General features: G+C 43.2%; 1 protein-coding gene across 1 annotated transcript in view; it reads left to right on the top strand.

Annotated features, from left to right (window-relative positions):
- The window catches only part of LOC126267821 (kappa-type opioid receptor-like), a 609,253-nt gene that overhangs the window by 520,996 nt on the left and 64,840 nt on the right, over positions 1-23,417 (top strand). Inside the window, exons 4-6 of the mRNA XM_049973127.1 lie at positions 4,939-5,475; positions 7,563-7,588; positions 19,450-19,462. Coding sequence (XP_049829084.1) covers positions 4,939-5,475; positions 7,563-7,588; positions 19,450-19,462 — 576 coding nt within the window. The remainder of the gene's footprint in view (positions 1-4,938; positions 5,476-7,562; positions 7,589-19,449; positions 19,463-23,417) is intronic.

The following is a 23,417-nucleotide window of genomic DNA, read 5'->3' as shown; positions in this document are numbered from 1 at the left end:
CTGCACAGGAGGAGGCGGTATAGTTCTGGAACTTAGAAGTATCCATAGCAGGCGTGATACCGTGATATCTTGTTCAAACACAGCCTTAATATCTCGTCTTCTTCACACACGTTTATTAACGGTTGTGAAAGCTATCAATCTGTCACTGACGTAATATGTAAGTGAGCGGACCTTAAGTGTTCAGTCATATGCGATCGTAAAAATCATGAGTCGTACAATGTGTCGGCAATGTACCATGCCGCAATTTTCAGGATTCGCAGCATGTGAGTGAAAGTTTGTAGGCGAATTTCACTGACAAAATCCTCAAGTTATCAACCGCGCGACCTCGTCGTCTTGAACCAACGTTGCTCTTCTTGAACCAACGTCTGAACGAGACTCATATTCATTATCATCTGACGAAAGACTGTTCGATGTGCAAGGTTAAGGCATTCGTACATCAGTTTAGACCTAGTTAGGCCACCTCTCTAGCTGAACTTGCACATTAACTTGTTGTAATCTACGCTTCCAGAGAAAACTACACTGTGAATCTATTTGTGCCGAAAAACTTCTAAAGGATATCGCATTATAAGGAAACCTGTTTTATTCGGGTGTATCATGAACTCTACCACTCAAAAAATAAAAATAAAGACTAATAAAACATTTAGAGGAAAGACAGGAGAGCAGGTAATAAAACCATAGCTCTGCATTTTCACTTTCATACCTCAAATTCTACGCTTTCTGCTCAAACGATACTGCAAAGTGACTGTTGTGGCTTTGATTTCACTACTCTAGCTTCCTCAGTCATTAACTGGCCTCCTATTAGAGCTTTCTGAAAGAAAGGGAAGACAAAGGTCACGTAACTGCTATCTTGATGCAAGCGTTTCGAACTGACACCACTTCTCTGGGTTTCATTTCGATTTCGCCACATATTTACGGAAACAGATTTTTCTTTTGAGCTATTGGGGATGAGTGGACTCAGCTTCAAACTTTCCCATTACAGACGAAATGACAGTGATCACCAGGAAGAGGAACCCAGTACCTCCATGTCAGCACATCCATGTCAGTAGCTACAAAAGCTTATCACTCAACCAAGGACGCAACAGCATTCTTTGCGGCAAATATATCCAGATGCAACATGCAGCGTGTTTGCATTGCGCCAATTCGGTGAATCACGTCAGTATCAGGCTGAGACATCATATACGTTTCGGAAAACCTATCGATAAGTGTCTTAGGGTCATCGTTCCAGACTCTTCTCATTCCTTTAAAACGAACGGAAAATTCGCTTTGCCGCCTTTACGTGGGTGCCTTTGTTCTTCTCCTTACAAGGTGATGCTTATATACTGGCTGGAATTGCACTGGCAATTGGCGATGGCATGCGAGAGTTGGATGGCAATGTGTCATTACGTGTACATGCGACACTTCTTCCGAAAGACGGAAGCCGAATTTCGGAAACCGATTTTCACTGTCGTGTTTGCCTGTTGAAGTCTGAAGCAGACTTGCTATCCCAATTAAACATGGCGCCTGGAAAACAGTTGTTCCAGTTTCTGTTTGGTCAGCACAGTCGCTGTTTCTCTTCACTTAATTATTGGAAGTAGACAGCTTCATGCTCACTCAAATATCTCTACTTCTCTTTCACTGCATAATACGTCACTCCGTCCATATTTGCCTACTGTTTTAAGAATAAGACGTAACGTGACAACTGAAACATATTTTTAAAAAACGGCTATGCGCTTAGCTGGCAGCGAAAATCGATTGTGGAAATGGAAAACCAGCAGCTGGAAATGGATTTCCAGAATCGATATTGGCGTGTTTACATGACGATAATGAAACGGTGTTTATGATATCCGGTTTTGGAAGCGCCATGTAAACATTGTATATGATAGACGGTATGTTATTTGTGGGAAGACATGAATTGCTGTGTGTGTAGCAGTAGCACACTGTGGACATGGGCTGACGTGCAATGCCTCCTGCTCTGATTGTTAGGCTTTCAGCTAAGAACAAAAGCACTGAATGACCTATGAGCAGTAGCTGAAGTGAGTCACAACAGGCCGTGTTCTATACAAGCAGGAAATCTGTCTTAACAGTCTCCAAAGGATTTTATGTGTGGGACCAAAGATCAGATTGGCGAACTTAAATTCTTCGTCTCACCAGTTGAATTTTTCGCTAGCAGCTATCGTTGCTACGGCTTACCTCCCTGTTTCCTCACGAAAGAGAACATACACAGGTCCTAGAATGTCCTTTTCTGAAATAATTTCTACGTCAGTTTGATTATCGTTTAGTATGCCTCTACAAGTGTTGCATATGGCCACCAATTTGCAAGGTCCCTTCGACAGTTTCTACCATTGTCTATTACAAAATATTTGAGCAGGAGAACATCCGAAACTGAGGAACGTATTTATAGAATGAAAATCCGCTACATTTGCCATTAATTTTATTAATTTATTCAACGACCGATTACGAAAATTAAGACTTCATTTTCAGGTGCCACCAAATAATTATAGGAACGTAAATGTGTGGCGGTCGGGCCAGTAAGTCATGGGGGATCACACCCATGTCAAACAAAGACGCGAGAACGTAGGATTGGCAACTACAGCGCACGCCTTAACAGCAAGATACGGAGGTGACTAGTGCAGAAGGGCCAGAAGCCAGCTGACCGCGGTCATGGGAGATCTCAGCCACGCCAGATACACGCTTGTGAGCTTTGGTGCTGGTACCATGCTCCCATGAGTTTCCTTCACGTGGGTGTAATGTCCCAAGACGAACTGGCCAGACCGCCACACATTGACGTTTCCATAATTATTTGGTGGCACCTGAATATGAAACCTTAAGTTTGGAAACCGGTCGTGGATAAGCGGATTTTGATACTGTGAAAATTGTCTACTATGTATAGGGCAACAAACAGCCGCGGTGGCGTTCTTTGCATCAGCAGACAACACCTGCAGTGATATCTGCAATGCTATTGTCAGGTGGGTCGCCTCCATCGACGTCCACTTTGACGACTCCAAGTGGAACGTGGACCCATCAAAAACACACATTACAACTGTTTCCATAAAGGTATAAAATGTATTCACAATTGCGAATATGTAAAGCAGTCAGATGCAAAAGGGACTGCAGACAAAGAAAATGTGTGCCGTACAGGGACTCGAAACCGGATTTCTCGCTTATCGCAAGCGGTCGCTCTATGTTTTTCTTTCCGTTGGTCTCATTTTGTACTTTATAGTTTCTTCTATTCGTTCGCGGCGGATATCTCATGAGGCTTGTTCAAGTTCATCGTTGACCCATTAACTCAGTTTTTTTATTACAGAGAGCAGTTAACTATATGACCAAAACGCTGAGCCACCATGCCGGCAACCATTAGGATATTCGAGCTCGACTCATGGCCGTATCCAAACTTCCAAATGTCATCAACCACGTGTCTACACCCTGTACTCGTACATCCATTATGTATCTTCCCGTTCAGGCGAGAAATTTTACTTGCTCGATGTTGATGATTAAATTCGGTATTGCAGCGCTTGTGTTATTAAGAAGTACGATGAAGAGTTCCTCTGGACATGTTTTCGTGGTAATTTCATATACGACCAAACTGCTGAGGTCATCGGTTCCTAGGTTAACACACAACTCAATCTAACTTAAACTAAATTACGCTAAGGACAACACACATACACCCATGCCCGTGGGAGGACTCGACCTCCGACGGGGAGAGCCGTGCGAACCGGAGCAAGGCGCCTAATACCGCGTGGCTACAGCACGCGGCCTCTATACATGCATGCATGTCGAAGCAACAGGTACTGTGGCGACTACAGCCATTACGAAACACATGAAACGTATTGGGTTAGGTTGTTTTTGGGGGAGGGTACCAGACAGTGAGGTCATCGGATTAGGGAAGGAAGAAGAAGGTAGTCGGATGTGACCTTTCAAAGGAATCATCCCAGCACTTGCCTGGAGCGATTTATGGAAATCACGGAAAACATAAATCAGGATGGCCGGAAGCGGGATTGAACCGTCGTCCTCCCGAATGCGAGTCCAGTGTGCTAACCACTGCGGCACCTCGCTCGGTGAAACGTATTCGCAACCATGAGATCCATAATGTATGCATATCCAAACGAACATTTCTATCGTACTTTTAAAAACACAGCCACTCCACAATCGTATTTACCCTTTTATACTAAGGAGCGAGTATTAATTAAAATGTGCTCCCTTGTTAAAACTGCATAATGTGTACGTGTGCAGGTTTTGATGCATGAAAGACGAAATACGGAAGTTTGGGTCTGGCCGTGAGAAATCGACGGACGGCCAAAGCAGTTAACGTGACCGCTCGCGTACCCGATCCGACTAAATTTTCGCTGCCGTCATTCCATTATACACCTGATGATTGTCGGTGTTCTCAACTGTCTATACATTTCATGTATTTCATCGTGGCTGTAGTCACTGCAGTGCCTTTTCGTTCGGAGGAAGGAAAATAGCGTCGTATTTCTTAACACTACAGGCACTGCAATATCAAAAAAATGGATCAAATGGCTCTGAGCACTATGGGACTTAACATCTGAGGTCATCAGTGCCCTAGAACTTAGAACTACTTAAACCTAACTAACCAAAGGACTTCACACACATCCATGCCCGAAGCAGGATTCGAACCAACGACCGTAGCGGTCGCGCGGTTCCAAACTGAAGCGCCTAGAACCGCTCGGCCACCAGAGGCCGGCGCACTGCAATATCATGCAGTGCTACTGTCAAGAGGGGTGGCTACCTCTGCTTGTGGCATGTGATACCCTCAGAAAGACACATAACAAGCGTTTCCATAAACTGTTCCACTTTCTTCCTCTGCTTTTATAGACGGTACGAACTGTACGGTCGTGAATGACTGAACACCGGAGGTTCGTCGATATTATGTGCAAACGCGATTGCGAGCGAGGGCAGACGGAGTGCAGTTGTTGGTGGTTGTCTGTTCCCGGTGGGCAGCCCGATGCTGGTGATCGCGAAGGTCGAATACCACGAGTACGCGGACGGGTCAGAGTTCGCGGCGTGCCTGAGCGAGGCGACGACGGCGTGGCCGCGGCTGTTCTTCGCGGCGAGCGCGGCGCTGTTCTTCGCGCTGCCGCTGCTGCTGCTGCTGGTGCTGTACGGCCGCATCGCGCGCCACCTCGTGGCCGCCACCGCCCCCGCCGGCAGCGCCGCCCCCGCCGAGCCGGGCCCGGCGCGCGCGCGCCGCCAGGTGGCGCTCATGCTGGCCACAGTCGTGCTCTCCTTCTTCCTCTGCCTGCTGCCCTTCCGCGCCTTCGCCCTCTGGGTCATCTTCGCGAGCGACGAGGCCGTCACCGGGCTCGGCCCCGAAGCTTACTTCAACCTGCTGTACTTCTGCCGCACCATGCATTACGTCAACTCGGCGATGAACCCCATCCTGTACAACCTGATGTCGTCCAAGTTCCGCGCTGGGTTCGCGCGTCTGTGCGGCCTGGGGCGGCGGCGGCGGCGGCGGCTGGCGCTGCTGAGGGGCGGGTCGGGAGGCGCGCGCAACGGCACGCTGCGCACCACCACCTCCAGCTGCACGTCGCGCTCCAGCGGGCGGCGGCCCTTGCGATCCTCTCCAGACCTGCTCGGCTGGCGCTCTTCTTCCTCTTCGCGGACGTCACTGCCGCCGTCGCTGTCCCGCGCCCTCGCGCCCAGGGGCAGCGACGCCAGCGAATCCTCCGCCGTAACCTCACTCTGCGAGTCGAGCCCTCCGCGCCGCCAGCGACCGGCCAACGGCAGCAGTCCGCCGCGCAAGTCCAGCGCCGCCGAGTCGCGGGCCGATGCCTTCAGGAGGAACGCCATGATGAGGTCTACGCTGCTGACCCTGGACGTGGCCGACATAGACGCTATCGACGAGGCGCCCGAGAGTTGCGTTTGAGACTGATCAAGTGCTCCAGCTCTCAAAAGGCTTCTACGCGTAAATACCAAAGAAAGTGTAGCAAGAACATCTCCCGGCACTAGGGACACGCTAAATCCTTGAGCCAAGGGGAAACCTGTGCAGAAACATTCCGTTTCCGAACTTCTACATAAGACACAAAGAACTTAATAACTTAAGCTGCTACTAATTATTGATTTAAATCAATTGAAATGTTGAAAATGTGTCGCACCAGTATCCGAACCCGGCTTTTTCTTACTAGGCAGATGCGCTGACCACAATGCCATCCGGACATGTCTGAAAGAAAAGATACCATGTACGTAACGTGTCCGCATGGCACAGTGACCACCGCATCTGCCTACTACGCACGAGAGGAAGGTTCGAATCCTGACCTGGCACGAATTTTCAACTTTCCGCATTGATTTAGATCAATCCCCTCTAGCATCCAATGTTATTAATTCCTTTCCGTCGTGATTCATAGTGGCTGGAGGATGAAAATGGTGTTCTTTCGGACATATATGAAGAACAGACCTCACATATATCTTACACAAGGAGCTACCATGCTCACCTGAGTGTGCGAGACTCTAAAAGTATTTATGTGGAATTTTATGTTTGCACATATACTGTAAACACAAAAACATTATTTGTTTGAAAGGAAATGTTGTCTTCAAATGCCAAAGAGAGTAACTGAAAATGAGTGCCCTAAGCTTTAACCTTATGTAAGCCTAGATTTAGAACTTTTGTCGTTTCTCAGAATCGCTTAAGACGAATGTCAGAATCGTTTCTTTGGTCGATTCTTGTCCAAATTACGCTTCAGATTGGCCCCTGACGGTCTCTTCTTCAACATCACTTACTCTCCCAACTTTACACCAGAGATGTACGGCACAGTTCAAAGTAATGAAACTGTTGTTCGCATATCAGGTACGCAAAGGGAGAAGTATTTTTCTGTATAGTCAATGACCGTAACCTTTTATCCTATGTATTTCTAAGCTATTAAGTTTAATACTACCTTTTTTTCTTTTTTAACACAACTCCCTAATTTTTTTCACTTTACGTAGAGAACTCAAAAGAAAAATTTATGATATACGCAGCGGTTTGATTTAAAGCAATACTTTTCGTGAAAAAAGCCCGAGAATGTTACATATGTAAAGGACAAGATTGCAAGCCCAGAGCAGGTTCTTGTACGTTACGATACGTTTACGCGGCAGATAGTGACATTGTACTGTGGTGTTTGTCTTTTTATTTCCAGGTTTTTCTGTGAAATGTTTCATCATATATAATTAACTGTGTCTTTTGACTATGTAAATGTTTAATTTAGTGTTTAAATTGATTGTTCAGTTAAAACATAATTACTTCAACATCCCGATAGGTACTGAACTATAGTAGATAATACACCACACCAATTGTCCTTTCGCGTACTATCATTTGAAAACTGCTGAGGTTCTTCTAATGGTGCCGTATATATTTAAAGTTAAATACTTGGGGAGCTCTGTTTGAACAACCATACGTTTATACTACCAGAAACTAGTACAATAACTTTTTCAGATGTTTTGAATGTGGTAGTATCGCAACTTGTCATAAATATTTGACGTAACAATTTCTAGGATGTCACATGTTTCTGGCAAAAGTTAGGTCACGGAGGTGTGTTGACAGCGGTCACCCTACCTTGACACGCCGATGATAATAAAAATCAATAAAGTACTTCTCTTTCTTCTCCTCAGTCATGTGTTTCAGTCAGACCATTATATACCAAGAAGACGGTTTCGTGTTATATAACTTGTGGCTTAGCGACTCCAAAAGTACTCGATACGACTACAATGAAGAAAACTGCAAGTAGGCACTTCCATAATGTCTGCCAGAAAGAGAAGTTTAAGCGTTGATTTCCAATGTATGTCACGATGTGATCATTCACAAATGAAAAAGAACGTTAGACAAACGCTAACAGCATCAAGAAAAGACATCACGACGCACACCGTACCTGAAAAGAACATTCGTATCAACTAAAGACGTTTCTGATCAGCAGCGAACTCACTGCTGGACGTTCGACACTAGTTGAATGATGCTACAATTGCCACCGTCGGCAGTATGTTAAACCCTAATCTTCCGCTTTATATCTGTTCTGTTATCAATATTCCACAACATAAAAAATCCGGGGAACACCCTGCACTTCCTCCAATATGTCATTGCGGATTATAATTTAGTATCGGCTGGGACAGACGAACATATTCTAATTTCTGAAACATACCTCTCACATGGATAAACACAGAGTCCTTAACTCTTTCAAACTGCTTCTAATTATTTAAATATAGTTTTATTTAATTTTTTATAATATTTTAAATAAAATAAAATATTCAACTTCCTCTTACGTCTATGCTGTACTCGACCGTGTAATTCGATTTTCAAGGATTTTTTTAATGTTGATGTACACAGCTATCATTCTTTCCGTAGCATTGCTTACACTAGAAAGAAAAATGAACTTCAGTGTTGAAATGTGGAATTGTATTACTACTTACAAAACGCTGATTAACTCTTAGTAAAATCTCAGTCATACAATGTTTTACATGTGACATGTAAATCTATTAAAATAAATTACATGAAAATCTTATGCCGATGATACACACTATTCCATGAAGTAATATTTTCTTGATGAGAAACTGTCATTTACTTGAAGTATTACAACACTATTTCTCTCTGGAGGATGAAAAAGCAACTCATATTCACTGGAGCGTTTTTCACGCGGACACAAATTCTTGTATGCAGATTCAGATGTCACGTGTCAACGTCACATATATGTAGGAATCCGTGCACGAAACACGCGCAAAGTAAATGTGAAAACCACATTTCTTTGTTTTATTTCAGTGGCACATTAAAGTACTTACAAACGTAATTTACGAAAAGACTCGGTTTTGTATCAGGGCAAAACAGTGCCACCAGTCTACAACAAGCCGCAGGCAGTAGTTCGCTTGACTACTATTTACAAGTACCTTAAAGAGACTAATCAAGGAAATTACTTCATAGGTCCCTACTGTTTTCCTGAAAATAATTTACTGTGTTTCATTCTGGAATAAGTTCCCTATGTCTAAATACACATTTTCTTTTGGACAAGATACGATTATTTCTGTTGTTTGTCTTTACAGAAATCAGAAAGTTCGTATGGCCCACTTCTATAAGAATTTCCTTTCAGAAACATTTTACATAGAGCTGTAGTGTATTGATTAAAACTTCTTAACCCACCGATACGTGTACAGTCAATAGCAGTAATCAACATCGGTGGTCGCCAAGTTGGATACTTCTGAAAACCAAAGGACTCTTGTGTTAATGGAATTACACTTTCCATTAAATGATTAAATAATTGAAAAAAATTTGTAAACCTTTCTGGTTTTAAATAAGCTTTCAAATGTGGTTAGTTTCGTAGTACGTTACGCCTAGAGAGACGTACTTGTTTTAAATTGGAATAATGTCTCTTGCCATTCAAGTCTTGCCACTGAATTCAGTATATGTTTTTAAATTAGCTCACATTGTACGTGAATTCTTACTGTATGTTAGTCGTTAAAGTGGACCTGAACTACAATTGTTACGAAAAACAAATTGTTGCTTTAATGTGTTTATCTATAGCGAAAGTGGAGTATAGGACTCCTATGTTTTAAAACGATTAAATGTTATTATTCGTCATTCTTGGGAAAGATACTAATCCCGGAAACTAGAAAACATAAATATATGATCTTTTACTAATTCTGAATGGACTTGCATCCCACAATGCAGTTAAAATGTACAAATTCAGGTTTTTGTTCATCCCTTGATGCAGAACATATTAGCATGAAATTTTGTTCCATTCTTGAAACTTTTCGGAATAAAAAACATTATATGCATCAATTTTTGTAGATGTGTACTCTCATCGCTGATCGGGTGTTATCTTGTTGTGTGTACAAATCTGTCTTTTGTTAGGTAGTTAATAACTCATTACTTATTTTACTATTACGTAGCATTAAGATGTAAGGATGTTAATAAATCTGATTGTTACTGCCAAACTGAATGTACGCTTCCATGAGCAGCCAATGTAAAGACTGCAATGTACTCAGGCAAAGCCTTATAAATATATACGTATTTTTATGTACTGATTTACAGCTTTAAGGACATAGACCGCTATTTTGGTACGCTTTGTATGTGGAATACAATCGATAGAATAAATTATGATAAAAATACAGTGTCTGAATTATGATATCTTGGACCCAATGTCCTTGACCTCGGGCTGGAATCCTGTTCTAGGCACTATGCAGTACAATGTCGCTACTTCATATACTTCAGCTGTTAAACGTCACACGGATATGTGACTAGTTCTTTCGTAGATCTATTCATTATTTCTCTAAACGGCCATCTTAATAACCATCCCTATCTCCTCTCTTCTCCCTGAGTATAATCGTGTGTATAGTTTGTAGTGGATTCTATTTAAATACTGCAGAAGATGAAGAAAAAAATGCTTCCAGCTCTTAGATTAAGTTTTGATGCAGGATTTTAACCCCAAAACCTCAACAGTTACCCTACTAACCATTTAGAAAGTACAGCTTAGAAACGAAGGGATAGTGAGAATAACGAGTAAGTATTCGTTGTTCACATACTCATTCCATTATTTTTTTATGTTTATGAGTCTATATTTATTTAATTCATCAGTGAATTACATAAAAGTGTTTCAGGCACAGCGTGTTGTTAAAAAGCTTGCATCAACACTACGAGCCTAAAAGCAAAGCAGAACAGTTGTGGCGTGAGTCGCAGTGTAGTGAAAGACTGAACAATTCGTGTCCACCTGACGATTTACAATCAGAGCAAATCGACACGCTGTGACGATCGGTTATTCTACCTTTTGACGACGAAGAGCAATATTCATGTAGCAACAATTCTGAATGATGGAAACACAGTAGAGGATGGTTGCTGATGGCGATTGCAACAAACTCTCACCACAACGAAAGCGAAATGTGACAGACTGACTAACTGCCGTCAATGGTAAACAACGGCGGCAACGAAACGGACGATTTGGCAACCCTGGAATTAGCACGTTACGTTAGGAATCAGTAAACAGAAGTGACGCCATCTGGATGACAAATGTCTGCCATTGACCGTGATATCGGTGTTTAGTCGAGATGCCGACGTGGACCAGTGAAGACTGTTGCCGTTCGTCTTTACAAAAACAACGACAGCTACGTGTGCGCGCAGCGTGTATTTGGTGCTCATTACAGTCTCGCTCGTCATCCCCAGTCCCGCCGGTACACGCCATCAAAGTGTTGGTCCTAACTTTGAGGAAACGGGAGATGCGGTGCGAAAGAGGGGTGGAAGTGTAAAACTCGTGTGCACACCAGTGACTTTTGCAAAAGTGGAAGAAGCTTTCAGCCGAAGTCCCAAGACTTCTGCACGCAAGCATCCGCTGCAAATTGACATAACGGATCCCAGTATACGACAAATATTGCATAAGGTGCTGAAAAACCCCCATACAATAATTCAGATAGTGCTAAAACTGATTGCGGTCGACCTCGCAAAGACTCTTAAAATTTTCTGGTTATTATTGGAACTCCTGAAGTACAAACCAGCCATGCTCGACAATATTATCATGAGCGTTGAGATAAATTTTCAAGTGGGGCGCGACGTATCATCGTTTGGAGCCATAGTGCCCCTTTCTTTCTTTCTTTCTTTTTTATACAATCGCAGCAACATTGTTACTGTGAATACGAAACGTTATTTCCTAGTTCGACAGGCGACAGCTTGCTTACTTCCCTGCAACTGCAGACACATTCTTCCAAGAAGATGAGACAAGATGCCTTACCTTGCAGCATTCTATTAACGCGCTACAGAACATCTTTCCTGGACATATCATCTCCAAGAAACGGGAAATTTCCTGACCTCCAAGAAACCCTCACCTTTCAGGGTGTGAGTCTTTCCTTTGGGGCCATTTGATATCTCAGATCTTCCGTTGGATCCACCACACATCATCCAGAAACTGAAGTATCAAATTCCAGAGGAAGCTAATGGAATTACAGTACCTTTCCCATAACTTGTGATGTCCAACTTCCGTAAAAGACTTGAAGTGTTTGTGTAGGAGAACGGTGGACACCTATTTGATCTCTGCAAGCAAAGTAAATTCATGTTAAGTTTCTTTTCCATCGCTGTGAATAAATTTGTATCGCTGCCGGAGGTTTCAAAAACGCCCGTATCACCGACGCATCTGTTAATTGCAGTCCATTTAGTAAGGCTTAAATCATTTGAACACATAAGTTACCTTAGTACAGACCGTATAACCCACTAGAGTTTACATGTACCACGGCAGTAATCCCTCTCCTGCCCACTCCCAGATAAAGCGAGAGAAAATGATTGCCTGTGTGCCTCTGTACGAGCCCTGAACTGCCTTAATCTATCTTACACACATTTCGTCATACCTTTATCCGAGGGTTTCTATTCCACTGTTGTACTGGTAAGTAGTAGTCTCCAGGAAGTTCAGGATGTTTCGCGTACGACATGCTGGCTCCGTCGTAGAGTGGAAACCAGTACCGGGGAGGCAAGCTTCGTTCGCTGCATAGGATGCGGCCTGTTTTGCGGACTTTGGCCGCTGACTACGGCTATTAGCCGAGATAAACTAGTTAGGACCGGTCTTGGAAAGAAATCCGAGAAATACGTTTCGTCATTTAATACCTCACAATAATCTGTCCTCAGCATTTGCTCTCAAGAGTACACGATCTCATACTGGAATACCATGATATGACTGACAAAATCATCACCGAATCCCACCATGTTTCACTCTTGAGACGTAAACTCAGTAAGAAGTTGGAAACATTTTGCAGCAACCAGATGACATTCTTCCATTGGTCCATAGTCAAGGTACTATGGCTTCTGCACCACGTTTCCGTTATGGTCATTTACGTGAATGCTGCACGGTTTTGTAATTCCAGATCGTCCTACAATTCCTAACTTATGGAGCTATCTTTGTGTTGGTTTGGTGCTGACAGGGTTTGTGAGTCCTGCAGCTGTCGTCTTCTCATTTTCGTCATGTCCTTTTCAATACTGAACCCAAGTGGCACAAAATGTTTCTGGTGAGGACGAACGGGACGTGTAGAGAGGCAGTGTCGCCAGCCTCAGCGTGATGTGAATGAAGTATGAGGAACTAATAGTTTTAGAAATAGAGGACCAGGGAAGAATAAGTTGTTTAATGCCAATGGGAACCCAGGATCTACCTGCGGTCATTCCCAGAAGATAGAACACTACGAAATCGTGAATTGTGGATTGTGCGACAAGAGGAAAAGTAGTAAAAAACGGTTACAGGATATTGTTGGACACAGAGGCGCATGTGTTGATCGCCAGTAGTGATCAGGTTAAGTGTAAACAATGGAACCCACCACGGTGCAGATGCGTGGAGTGGGGATAAAGATGTCGTACTATTAGGACTGGCGACCACAGACCTTTGCCTGGATACAGTTCAATTTGAACAATGTGCAGAGATTGTGCCACACATAAGGGAAACCTACGACATGATCCTAGGAATAGATTTCTCATGTCGGCATTATGCTTTAATTGATATTCGGCAACATAGAATGGAACTTGACGGAAAAAATGTTTCAATTAGATGAAGCCACTGTTAGTGTAGTGATGTTGCGACGGGAGTCTGTCACGAAAGACGAACTGCGAACTGATTAAACTTCGCAAAATCACACTAAGATTTAATTCACACAGTTGTGTACCCAAGGGCATTGAGAAAATGCTCTGGGTCAGTGCTGAGTCCCGCTTGACGGAAGCAATTTTGTGTGTGGTACAACCATTAGAAGAGAATGAAGTATTAAATCAGGAGGACTGCTTCTTTAAAACATATATTGTATGCGTACAAGAAATAATGGGGGAAAAGAAGTGGTCGCCAATTTGCCTCTGTTTTCAAAAATGGTTCAAATGGCTCTGAGCACTATGGGACTCAACTGCTGTGGTCATTAGTCCCCTAGAACTTAGAACTACTTAAACCGAACTAACCTAAGGACATCACACACATCCATGCCCGAGGCAGGATTCGAACCTGCGACCGTAGCAGTCGCACGGTTCCGGACTGCGCGCCGAGAACCGCGAGTCCACCGCGGCCGGCGCCTCTGTTTTGCAATTCTCCACTACATGAAGCAACGCTTACTACATGTGGCCGCAACAGAAGGCACCTGTTTTTATAGATAATTTTAGCCAGAGGATGTAAGATTAACAAAGGGACTTGTTAATCGCTAATAAGAATATCCAGGAGGAAGATGTGTGCCAGCCACAGACATTCGCCGGGTGCCACTGAAACTGCATTACGAGAAACATGGGAGCTCCTATAGAGAAGCAATAGGGAACGGATGGAAAAATTGCTATTGGAATTTAAGGATTCATTTTTCCTAAAAGAACTATTACTGGCACATTACACACCACCGCTTACCAACAGGAAATAAATCACCAGTCTACCTCAAACCATACAGAATACCTAGGTATTTACAGCCAGTTTTGGAGGAATTTAACGATCAATAGCTGAAAGACGGAGTAACTGATGAAAGTAATAGTGCGTGGTGGGCAGGAATTGTCGTCTTACCAAAAAAAAATAATGGATGGATCAAAAAATATAGGTTTTGTTGTGAATACAGACATCTACATGCGAAGACCATAATGGACGCCAAACATCACAGAAACCTTGGATCATTTAGGGCAATAGAAATATTTCTAAACAATGGAACTGAAAGCTGGTTATCACCAGATAGAGGTTGCACCGCATGATCGACAAAAAACAGTTTTTTTGGCATCCTGGGGACAGCAACAATTCAGAAGAATGCCATTCGAATTAAAAAATCTACCTGCAGCGTTTCAGAGATTAGTGAACAAAGTACTCAGAGATTTAAAATCACCAAAATATTTAGGGTATCTAGATGACATAATCGTCTATAGGAGTTATATGCAACAGCATATGTAGGATTAAGGGAAGTATTTCTAAGCTAAAAGTAGCGACGTTAACACTCAGCACAGAAAAGTATAATTTTGTGATGGAAGATCTAGCATACCTAAATCATGTCATAAAAAAATGGGGTTAAGATGCCCTCAAGATTAATAAGATCTTCATGTGAATTTCCTGTACTGGAATCTGTAAAGCAGTTGCAATCGTTCTTACGAGTCACAAACTTTTACCAGCAGTTCTTAAAGGATTTGAGGATGTTGCCAAACCGTTCACACAACTGTTAAAAAAGGGTACTAAATTTCAGTGGTCAGAAGAGTGACAACTGCTTTTGAGGAGCTAAAAGAAGTCCTAACATCGAGTCCGATACTGATATTTCCGGATTTTAATAGAGAATTTGTTTTATCATGTGATCCACCAAACCATGAACTTAGTTGTCACAAAAAGTAGAAGGCGCAGAACATCCTGTAGCTCATGCATCAAGACAACTATATCCTGCAGGAAGAATTTATTCCACAATGGAGAAAGAGATGTTAAGTCTTACTCGTGGAAAGACGCATTTCAAATGTTATCCGTACGGTAAAAAGTTTACAGTAACGACAAATCATGCGTCATTAAAATGGCTGTAGGTTTTAAAGGATGATTCTAGCCGGTTGACGCTATTGCAATAAGACTAAGAGAATTTGATTCCGGAGTCACGCATAAACTTGGGATGGAGCTCGGTAATGCGGTTGGCTGAAGTATTGGCTATATGAGCATGAGGCATCGTAAACTGCACAGAGAGCGGATGAAAAGTGTAATCAGTATTTTAAGCAGTCACAGTTTTGCAGACAGGGTACGTTGCTACGCATAGAAACCAGGTTCGGACCGCAGGTAGTGGAACCATTGAAGCTAAGGAATAGAGTGCTACAAGGAGCTCATGATCACATATTAGCGTGGCATGGATGGTGCAGATCTACCAACAGAAGACTAGTAGATAGGTACTGGTGTAGGAATAGACAGACGGACATAAACCAGTAGCTTTGCGGAATTGCATACAGTGCGCACAGAAGGCATATTTGTGTCGGACAAGAGTAGCATTGCAGATGTTACCTGAAGCATTAGCACCATTCGAATTTCTGGAGATCAATTATTTTCAAAGATACATAGAAATGGTCACGATGACAAACCAGCAGACCGCAAAAGTGGCACAAGCACGTGTTAATCATTGGATACTGAAGTTTGGAGTTCCTGAAAAAATAGTGACAGACCAGGGAACGATCTTCCTGTCAGATCAATTTAAGAAATTGTGTAAGTTACTGAATGTGTAAAAGTTAAGAATAAGTCCTCTCCATCCACAAGCCAACGCAAGGACCGAAAGAGTGCATATGATAATGGGCAAGATGCTTGGATACTACGTTGACTTACACCACACCAACTGGGATGCCTATTTGAAATATGTCGTCTCCGCATACAGCTCAAAACAGCTTACGAATACAGAATTATTGCCACATGAAGTAATGTATGGTCGTAAAAAGCCATCAACGTTCAACGTATTGAAAACGAAGAAAGGGAAGACTGAAGAGTCTTTGGAATTTTTCAGGTTATTAGAGAAATTTGGAATAGGGCAAATACACGAGCACTGGAGAAACAGGAAGAAGCAGTGAGCCGTAAGGCAAGAATGCCACAGTAATGTTGATCAGTGGGCGATGCTGTCAACTTCGTATTCGCCGAAGGGCAAGACAAAGATGTTTTTTTGCAATGTATGAGGGGCCTTACCAAGTGGTAGAGACTACATCGCCAATAAATATCAAGATTTTATACTGATGCTAACGACAATTATTGATGTAGGGTGGGTGAAACCTTTGCAATGGAGTCCTGAAGTTATTCCAGGGACAGGAGATGCGGACCGGAAGGGAGAGTGAGGAGAAAGATAATGGAGGATAAACAAGAGATTATGAATGAAACGGTAACGAGGAACCCGTTTGCATTAAGGCCTAGGAGATAGTTATTTAATATTTTTTAGGTTAGGTATAGATTTAGTGTAATTAGTAAAAGCAGCTGCGGAAAAGCAATCAATTTAAGGGAGAGGTAAGTTATAGGTATTCCTGCTCATAGGTGAGGTGCAGAGAAGACAAGATGATGCGGTTCATAACGGGACTACTGATCTTTGTCGGGGTGGAAGCATTACGGAACCACCACTTGGAAGGGGGATTGCTTTTCGCCAAGCAGGAAGACGTAGTGATCACAGTTATAGCTACCTGATACAGGTGGTATTCAATGCATGGGATGTTCGTAACGAGGTGAGAAGATTGGAACAAGCATCAAACAAATTTCGACAGGGAAAGAAAAGGCACGAGTTCTCAAAGAAAGTGCCAGGATATGTGAGAGAGGACATGGAGCGTACGACAAATTAAAGATAGAGTTGACTAAGGTACTAGTGGTTATTCCATATACGCAAAGGAAGAAGGGTTGGACCGACACGGAAGGTCGGCTTATGAAAACAAACACTACTGATGAGGAAGACATTTGAAGGATGAACAACGGTGCAGAAGAGGTTAAGCAGTGAGCAAAAGGCATACTACCAGACTACAAGTTTAGAGAAGGACGTATTGAGTAACACAAGACTTTTACAACTGATAGGATAAGTAATGCGGTATTTCAGTGTTGCTGAAGAGCAGTTAATCAGAATACCAGGCAGCTACAAATCGACAAATTAGATAGGGAAGTAGTAATGACAAAAAGGTTTTCACTCGGTATAAGGTAGTGTTTGGGAACCACAAGGGTAAGTAACAGAAAAAAATGTGCTAATGTGTGTGAATTCTAATGGGACTTAACTGCTAAGGTCATCAGTCCCTAAGCTTACACACTACTTAACCTAAATTATCCTAAGGACAAACACACACACACCCATGCCCGAGGGAGGACTCGAACCTCCGCCGGACCAGCTGCACAGTCCATGACTGCAGTGCCCCAGACCGCTCGGCTATTCGCGCGCGGCTAAGTAACAGAACTATAGGAGGCTATGCAGCAGGCCGCAATACGCCACAGCTCTATTTAGAGATTCTAAGGAATGTATAGACGGAACCATCGCTGGAGTTGGGGTTGGTTTTTGAACCCGAGCACAAAAATTTGCTTTTTTATTTCAAGGAAGACACAGTACTGGTGAGAACTGATGGAGCGATGGTTTATATTTCCGTTTTGTATACCAGTACAAGCACGTTACGACTGCTACATAGTTCAAGTATATCCTTTCAAGTGGGGGATTTTGAAGAAATTTGGAAGAGTAAAAGACGCAGCGACTATCATTAATGGAAAAAGACAACGGAAAATATGTAGAAAGGGTGGAAGCAAAGTTACAAAAATGCTACTGAGGGAAAACTGTAGTCTGTCCGAATATGGTAAAAAGAGAGGGGCAGGATTCATGCACAGTGAAACTGCTAATGGGACAAAAGGAATTAAGTTCATGTAATAAAGAAATGATTGAGCCGAAATCTTGCTTTCACCAGATTGAGGAGCATTGGCTGTATTCTACCTTTGACAAGATGGTAGTAGTGGCTAATTGATTCGAGCATGGGAGGCTTATGTCAGCAAACAGGCTAGAATTAAATGGGATTTGTTTCTTATTAAATGGGACAGCGTGCGAGATCACGGGGCGCACTTTCCACCCGCCCGCTGCGATTTCAGGGATATCTCACGTGCATATTTTGCAGCCTCGAATGTATTTGCCAGAGGTGCCGATGGAAGTACTATCTACCACGTATCTAACTAGCTTAATTTAATCTCTAGGGGCGTAATTACTGCCGTCTATTAACAAGCTCCTGAACTAGCAGGAGGGATGAGCTTCCCTGGAAATCTTATTACAGCATATTAATGTATATCGTCCGCCCCCGGTAGCTGAGCATTCAGCGCGACAGAATATCAGTCATAGGGCCCGGGTTCGATTTCCGGCTGGGTCGGAGATTTTCTCCGCTCAGGGACCGGTTGTTGTGTTGTCCTAATCATCATCATTTCATCCTCATTGACGCGCAAGTCGCCGAAGTGGCGTCAAATCGAACAGTCTACCCGCCGGGAGGCCCTAGTCACAGGATATTTACATTTTTAATATGTATAGTGAAAATCAGTATGGGAAAGAGACAAAATTGACAACTGTCATAACAATCGCCGCGGTGGCACTTGTTCTGCTGAACATAGTCCCTTTTGGCATGTATTTGAAGCACAAGACTTATTTCGTGCACATTCAGTTTCTGGTGGATTGGATACCCCAAGCATAAAACCAGCAGAAGGGAGATGAACGCACAAGGGGCTACTGTTAAGGACAAGTGATTCATTTTAACTTCTACGTTTGGAATTGAGAATTAGAATTTATTGTGCAAGAAGCCTAGTGATGAAATACGATCCATGGTGTATGAGTTAAGGAGCAGGGCAAGGAACCCTGCAGAAGTATGTAAGGTTAAGTGATTCGGCTTAGAAATTCAATTGTTAGAATAGTTCTCAAGAAACCTGTCACCAAGAACTCTAGTACAAAGGATCTTGTTTGGATGACCTAAGGGACCGGGTCTTGAAAAGGAGGGCAATGTAGCATACTGGCCCTATTCAGTCAAAAAGTATGACACAGTGGACTTGAGCTGCAACAGGTAGGCAAGAATGTCATGTGTTGCAAAGCAAAACACAGCTGACAGGCGTTGGTAAGTAGTGGTAGCTGGACCCCGTACAGCAACAGACGATGCTGCAATGTGGTAGCGGAAGGATCGAAGCCTTTCGGTACTTGTCACCATGGAAGTGTTTAGAGTACGTGTCTCAAACCCTTAATGAACGTAGTCCAGAGCGCATAAGTACTCAGCCATATGTGAACTAAAATTGGCGGGCTGCTGTGACCGAGCGGTTGTAGGCCCATCAGTCCGAATCGCACTGCTGCTACGGTCGCAGGTTTGAATCCTGCCTCGGGCAAATATGTGTGTGATGTCCTTATGTTAGTTAGGTTTAAGTAGTTGTAAGTCTAGGGTACTGATGACCTCAGATGTTACGTCCCATAGTGCTTAGAGCCATTTGAACCCTTTGAACTAAAACAATGTGGCCTCAGTATCACAGCCACAGTCTAGAGCCTTTGACCACCAGATATACATTCTGGAATGCAGTATGGAGTCTGCTGCTTGACCAAGGGACAGGGCAGCGTGCCCTGACTCACAAGACAACTCCTGCTGTGGCAGAGAGATGCCCGCCTGCTGGAGGGAGGTCACAGAACCCCCCACCCCCTGCCGTATTGTCAGCTGTGCTGCCATGCTGTCATCATAATCGTAGGCGGAGAAAGCGGCATTTGAGTCATGCCACACACGGCTCATCTTTACAGTGTCTGCAATGGAGGACGACTATTTTTTCACATTAGAGGCAACTGGATGCCTCCAACAAGCTGTTCCTGATGTACTACGGCCGGGGGTCGAAATAAAGAAGTTACTTAAACAACATCCCGATGTCTCATTTCACTCCCATCAGGTGACAATCCAGGGTCAATTAGCATGACACTAATCGTCTCTGTCGGCTTGAATTTGTGCACACAATTGGTTGATCGGCTAACTTCAATACTAATAAACTCAAAAAAGGTCCAACATACCGAATTTTTTGTTAAAAATTATTTCTTTGTACAACCTATCCTGCAACAGCCTTACTAGCTTTTCAGACTGTTTCTGACCACCAAGTATATGTAAATCAGCTCATAAATTTATTGGTGGTAAACACACGCACTGAGGTCATATTTTCTAAACAATTTAGCCATCTGAAATGGAATGTAGCCTATGAAAGGAATAGTAAAATAATGCTTCACTGTGTAAAGAAGAATGAGTGCTCCTATTATTGCGAGTTTTTTACGTTTTCGTACAGCAATAACCTGATACCTGTTGTTGACAGCAATGTACTTCATACTGTTAAGTTCAGTGACACTAGCAGAAGGCGTTATAAGGACCTCAAACGTATCATTAATCAAAGCAAGAAATAATGCAACTTTGTGCCAATAGGGTGACAGGAAGAAGTACGAATGATTTTATCCGTCGTAGAACGTTTTCTTATAGATGTCACAGATATTTTTACCGTCTACAGACGCAATTTTGGGTCTATAAAGCTTTGCTTATGACACTAATTTCCTATTTCGTATGTAAATTAGATTTTCAGATGGTAGCAATTAAGAGAGTAACTAAGAGGTGTGAAATCCTTCATATCACCGGTGAATACGAAGATACTCTAGTCCACGTAGCATCTGTAGCACAAAATGTTAATAGTCAGAATTTAAAGAAACTAAGCACAAAATAATTAATGAAATCATTTGGTAGAAACCCAGCGAGGCAGTTCCCCATAGGAAAGCACACATCTTGGTGAACTATCTGCCCACTGATGCAAGTGATTATACTTAAGGATAACTCTCCAATATGTTATCATTTCTTTATTTTCGTCTGCATTCAGTTTCGTGTAATTCGTGGGAATTTCTCTTATCGTAAGGATCGTTTCACGTACAGGAATTTTAGTGTAAAGATTAGTGCTATCGATTGCAGCAAGCACACAGCCAGAGGGAATGATGACATCTTTTAAGGAGTTAACTATTTCTTCTGTATTTTTCAGCGAAATAGTTGTATCCTACGTGTAATATTTCTTGAGAGGAAACAGTAATTTTTGAAAAAGAAATGTTCAGGGCTACCATTTCCATTGACAATTCGAAGAATGGGGCAATTTCTTTTATATATCTTTAAGTTGGCGCCTTAGGATTCATGCTTAATCAGCTTCCGACTGATTTCTATCTCTGTTGAAAGAATACACACTGCTGCTCGTGGACTACAGTTACGAACCAAACCATAAATAAGTTTCGAGTTTTTTGGTAGGTCTGTGGGTAGATGCTACTAACACTTCACTGCTGAGCGCTTAACGTCGCAAAGATTTTCTGGTCTCTCCAAGGCTGATCCCAACTCGTCTAAATGGACTAAAAATGACACCCAACTTGCCAGAGCCCGAAAAACAAATGAGGCATTCACAGGGTCCCTTATTTCCCACATTACTTAAGTGGTATGTGGAACTGCCTGGCCGGCTGCTGTAGCCGAGCGGTTCTAGACGTTTCAGTTTAGAAACGCGCTGCTGCTACGGTCGTAGGTTCGAATCTTGCCTCGGGCATGGATGTGTGTGATGTCCTTAGGTTAGTTAGGTTTAAGTAGCTCTAAGTCTAGGGGGCTGATGACCTCAGATGTTAAGTCCCATAGTGCTTAGAGCCATTTGAACCATTTCGTGGAACTCCCTCACTGTGCTTAAGCATCCAGGACACTTCTTTTTTTTTAATAACACAGTAGTGAATAATATTACAACAATGGCCGAACACTGAAGTAAACTGAAGCGCCAAAGAAACTGGTATAGGCATGCGTATTCAATTACAGAGATACGTAAACAGTCTGAATAAGGCGCTACGGTTGGCAACGCCTACATAGTCCAAAAAGTGTATAGCGCAGTTGTTAGATCGGTTAGTGCTGCTACAATGGCAGGTTATCATCAACGTCAGTCTAGAGCGCGACGAAGTAACTTGCAGACCGCACTATGCGCGTGGCCCAGGCAGCTGCATCAACAGCCCAGTGGTTGGCTAAGAGAAAAAAATAAAATAAAAATAAAATAAAATAAAATAAAACACAGCCGCCGAAACGGCCGCTTCACGGCCCGCAAGGAATGATACATGACCTGCTGGGAAAGGCCGAAATTTTCGTCTAGGCGTCTAATAACACCACTTATGATTTGGTCCATGATGACAACACTGAGAATAGGTCGCAGAGCTCAGGATATAAGACAGTTTCCTCCTCACCTTGAATCATTGCTGACAAAAACAGCTGAGGTGAAGGGTTTAAACTGTAGCCTGGGAACTCACTCTGTACCTGAACCGCATGGCGTTACGAAGGAACAGTTAAACCATCTTCTACGGATGCCATTAGTGTTGCTTACAACGATTTGTAATAGTTGTACGACGCTGGGCCATTTCCCAGGTGCGACCATGAACACCTCTGCCTTGGATGATGCCACATGTTTTCTCACCTGCACGTGTGCCTCAGCCTGTCTTCGCCCGCCACCCTCCTTACCCCCCCCCCCCCCCCCCCCCTCCCACCTACACTATTGGCGGAATTTCGAATTTTGGCGGTAATTTCTAATTTTTATGGAAATTTCTTGGTCCCAGGTCTGTGATGACATCCCGCCAACACCCCCCCCCCCGGGGCAACTGACGGAAAATTAAAATTAGCAGTATCCTTTCTGGGACTTGAACCCTCGTTCTCATGGAAAGAAAGCCCAGTTGCGCCCCCCTAACACAATTAAACCACCAGAGCCACTTCAAATTGATAGGAATTTAAAAATGGCTGTGCCCTTTCCGGGACTCAAACCCTTATTCTACTGGATGGAAAGCCCAAGTGCCCCACAACACTTGGGAACTGTCCAGAGGCAGGAGAGGAAGAAAGAAGAAATTGAGTAGCTTAATCCAGCCACAGGGCACTTCAGATGGCTGTTACAGAAGTCGCGGGCTTTGCTATTTTTCTGCAGACCCGCGTACGGCTGCAGACCCTAACAGGGAGTCACGATATGTGGCATACCTTTGACTTGGCGCTCCTTAACACAAAAGCGAAATTTACAGGC

This window comes from Schistocerca gregaria, chromosome 4 (assembly GCF_023897955.1).
Source record: "Schistocerca gregaria isolate iqSchGreg1 chromosome 4, iqSchGreg1.2, whole genome shotgun sequence".
NCBI lineage: Eukaryota > Metazoa > Arthropoda > Insecta > Orthoptera > Acrididae > Schistocerca > Schistocerca gregaria.
Note: the sequence above shows the minus strand (reverse complement) of the source record. Positions and strands in the feature narration are given on the sequence as shown.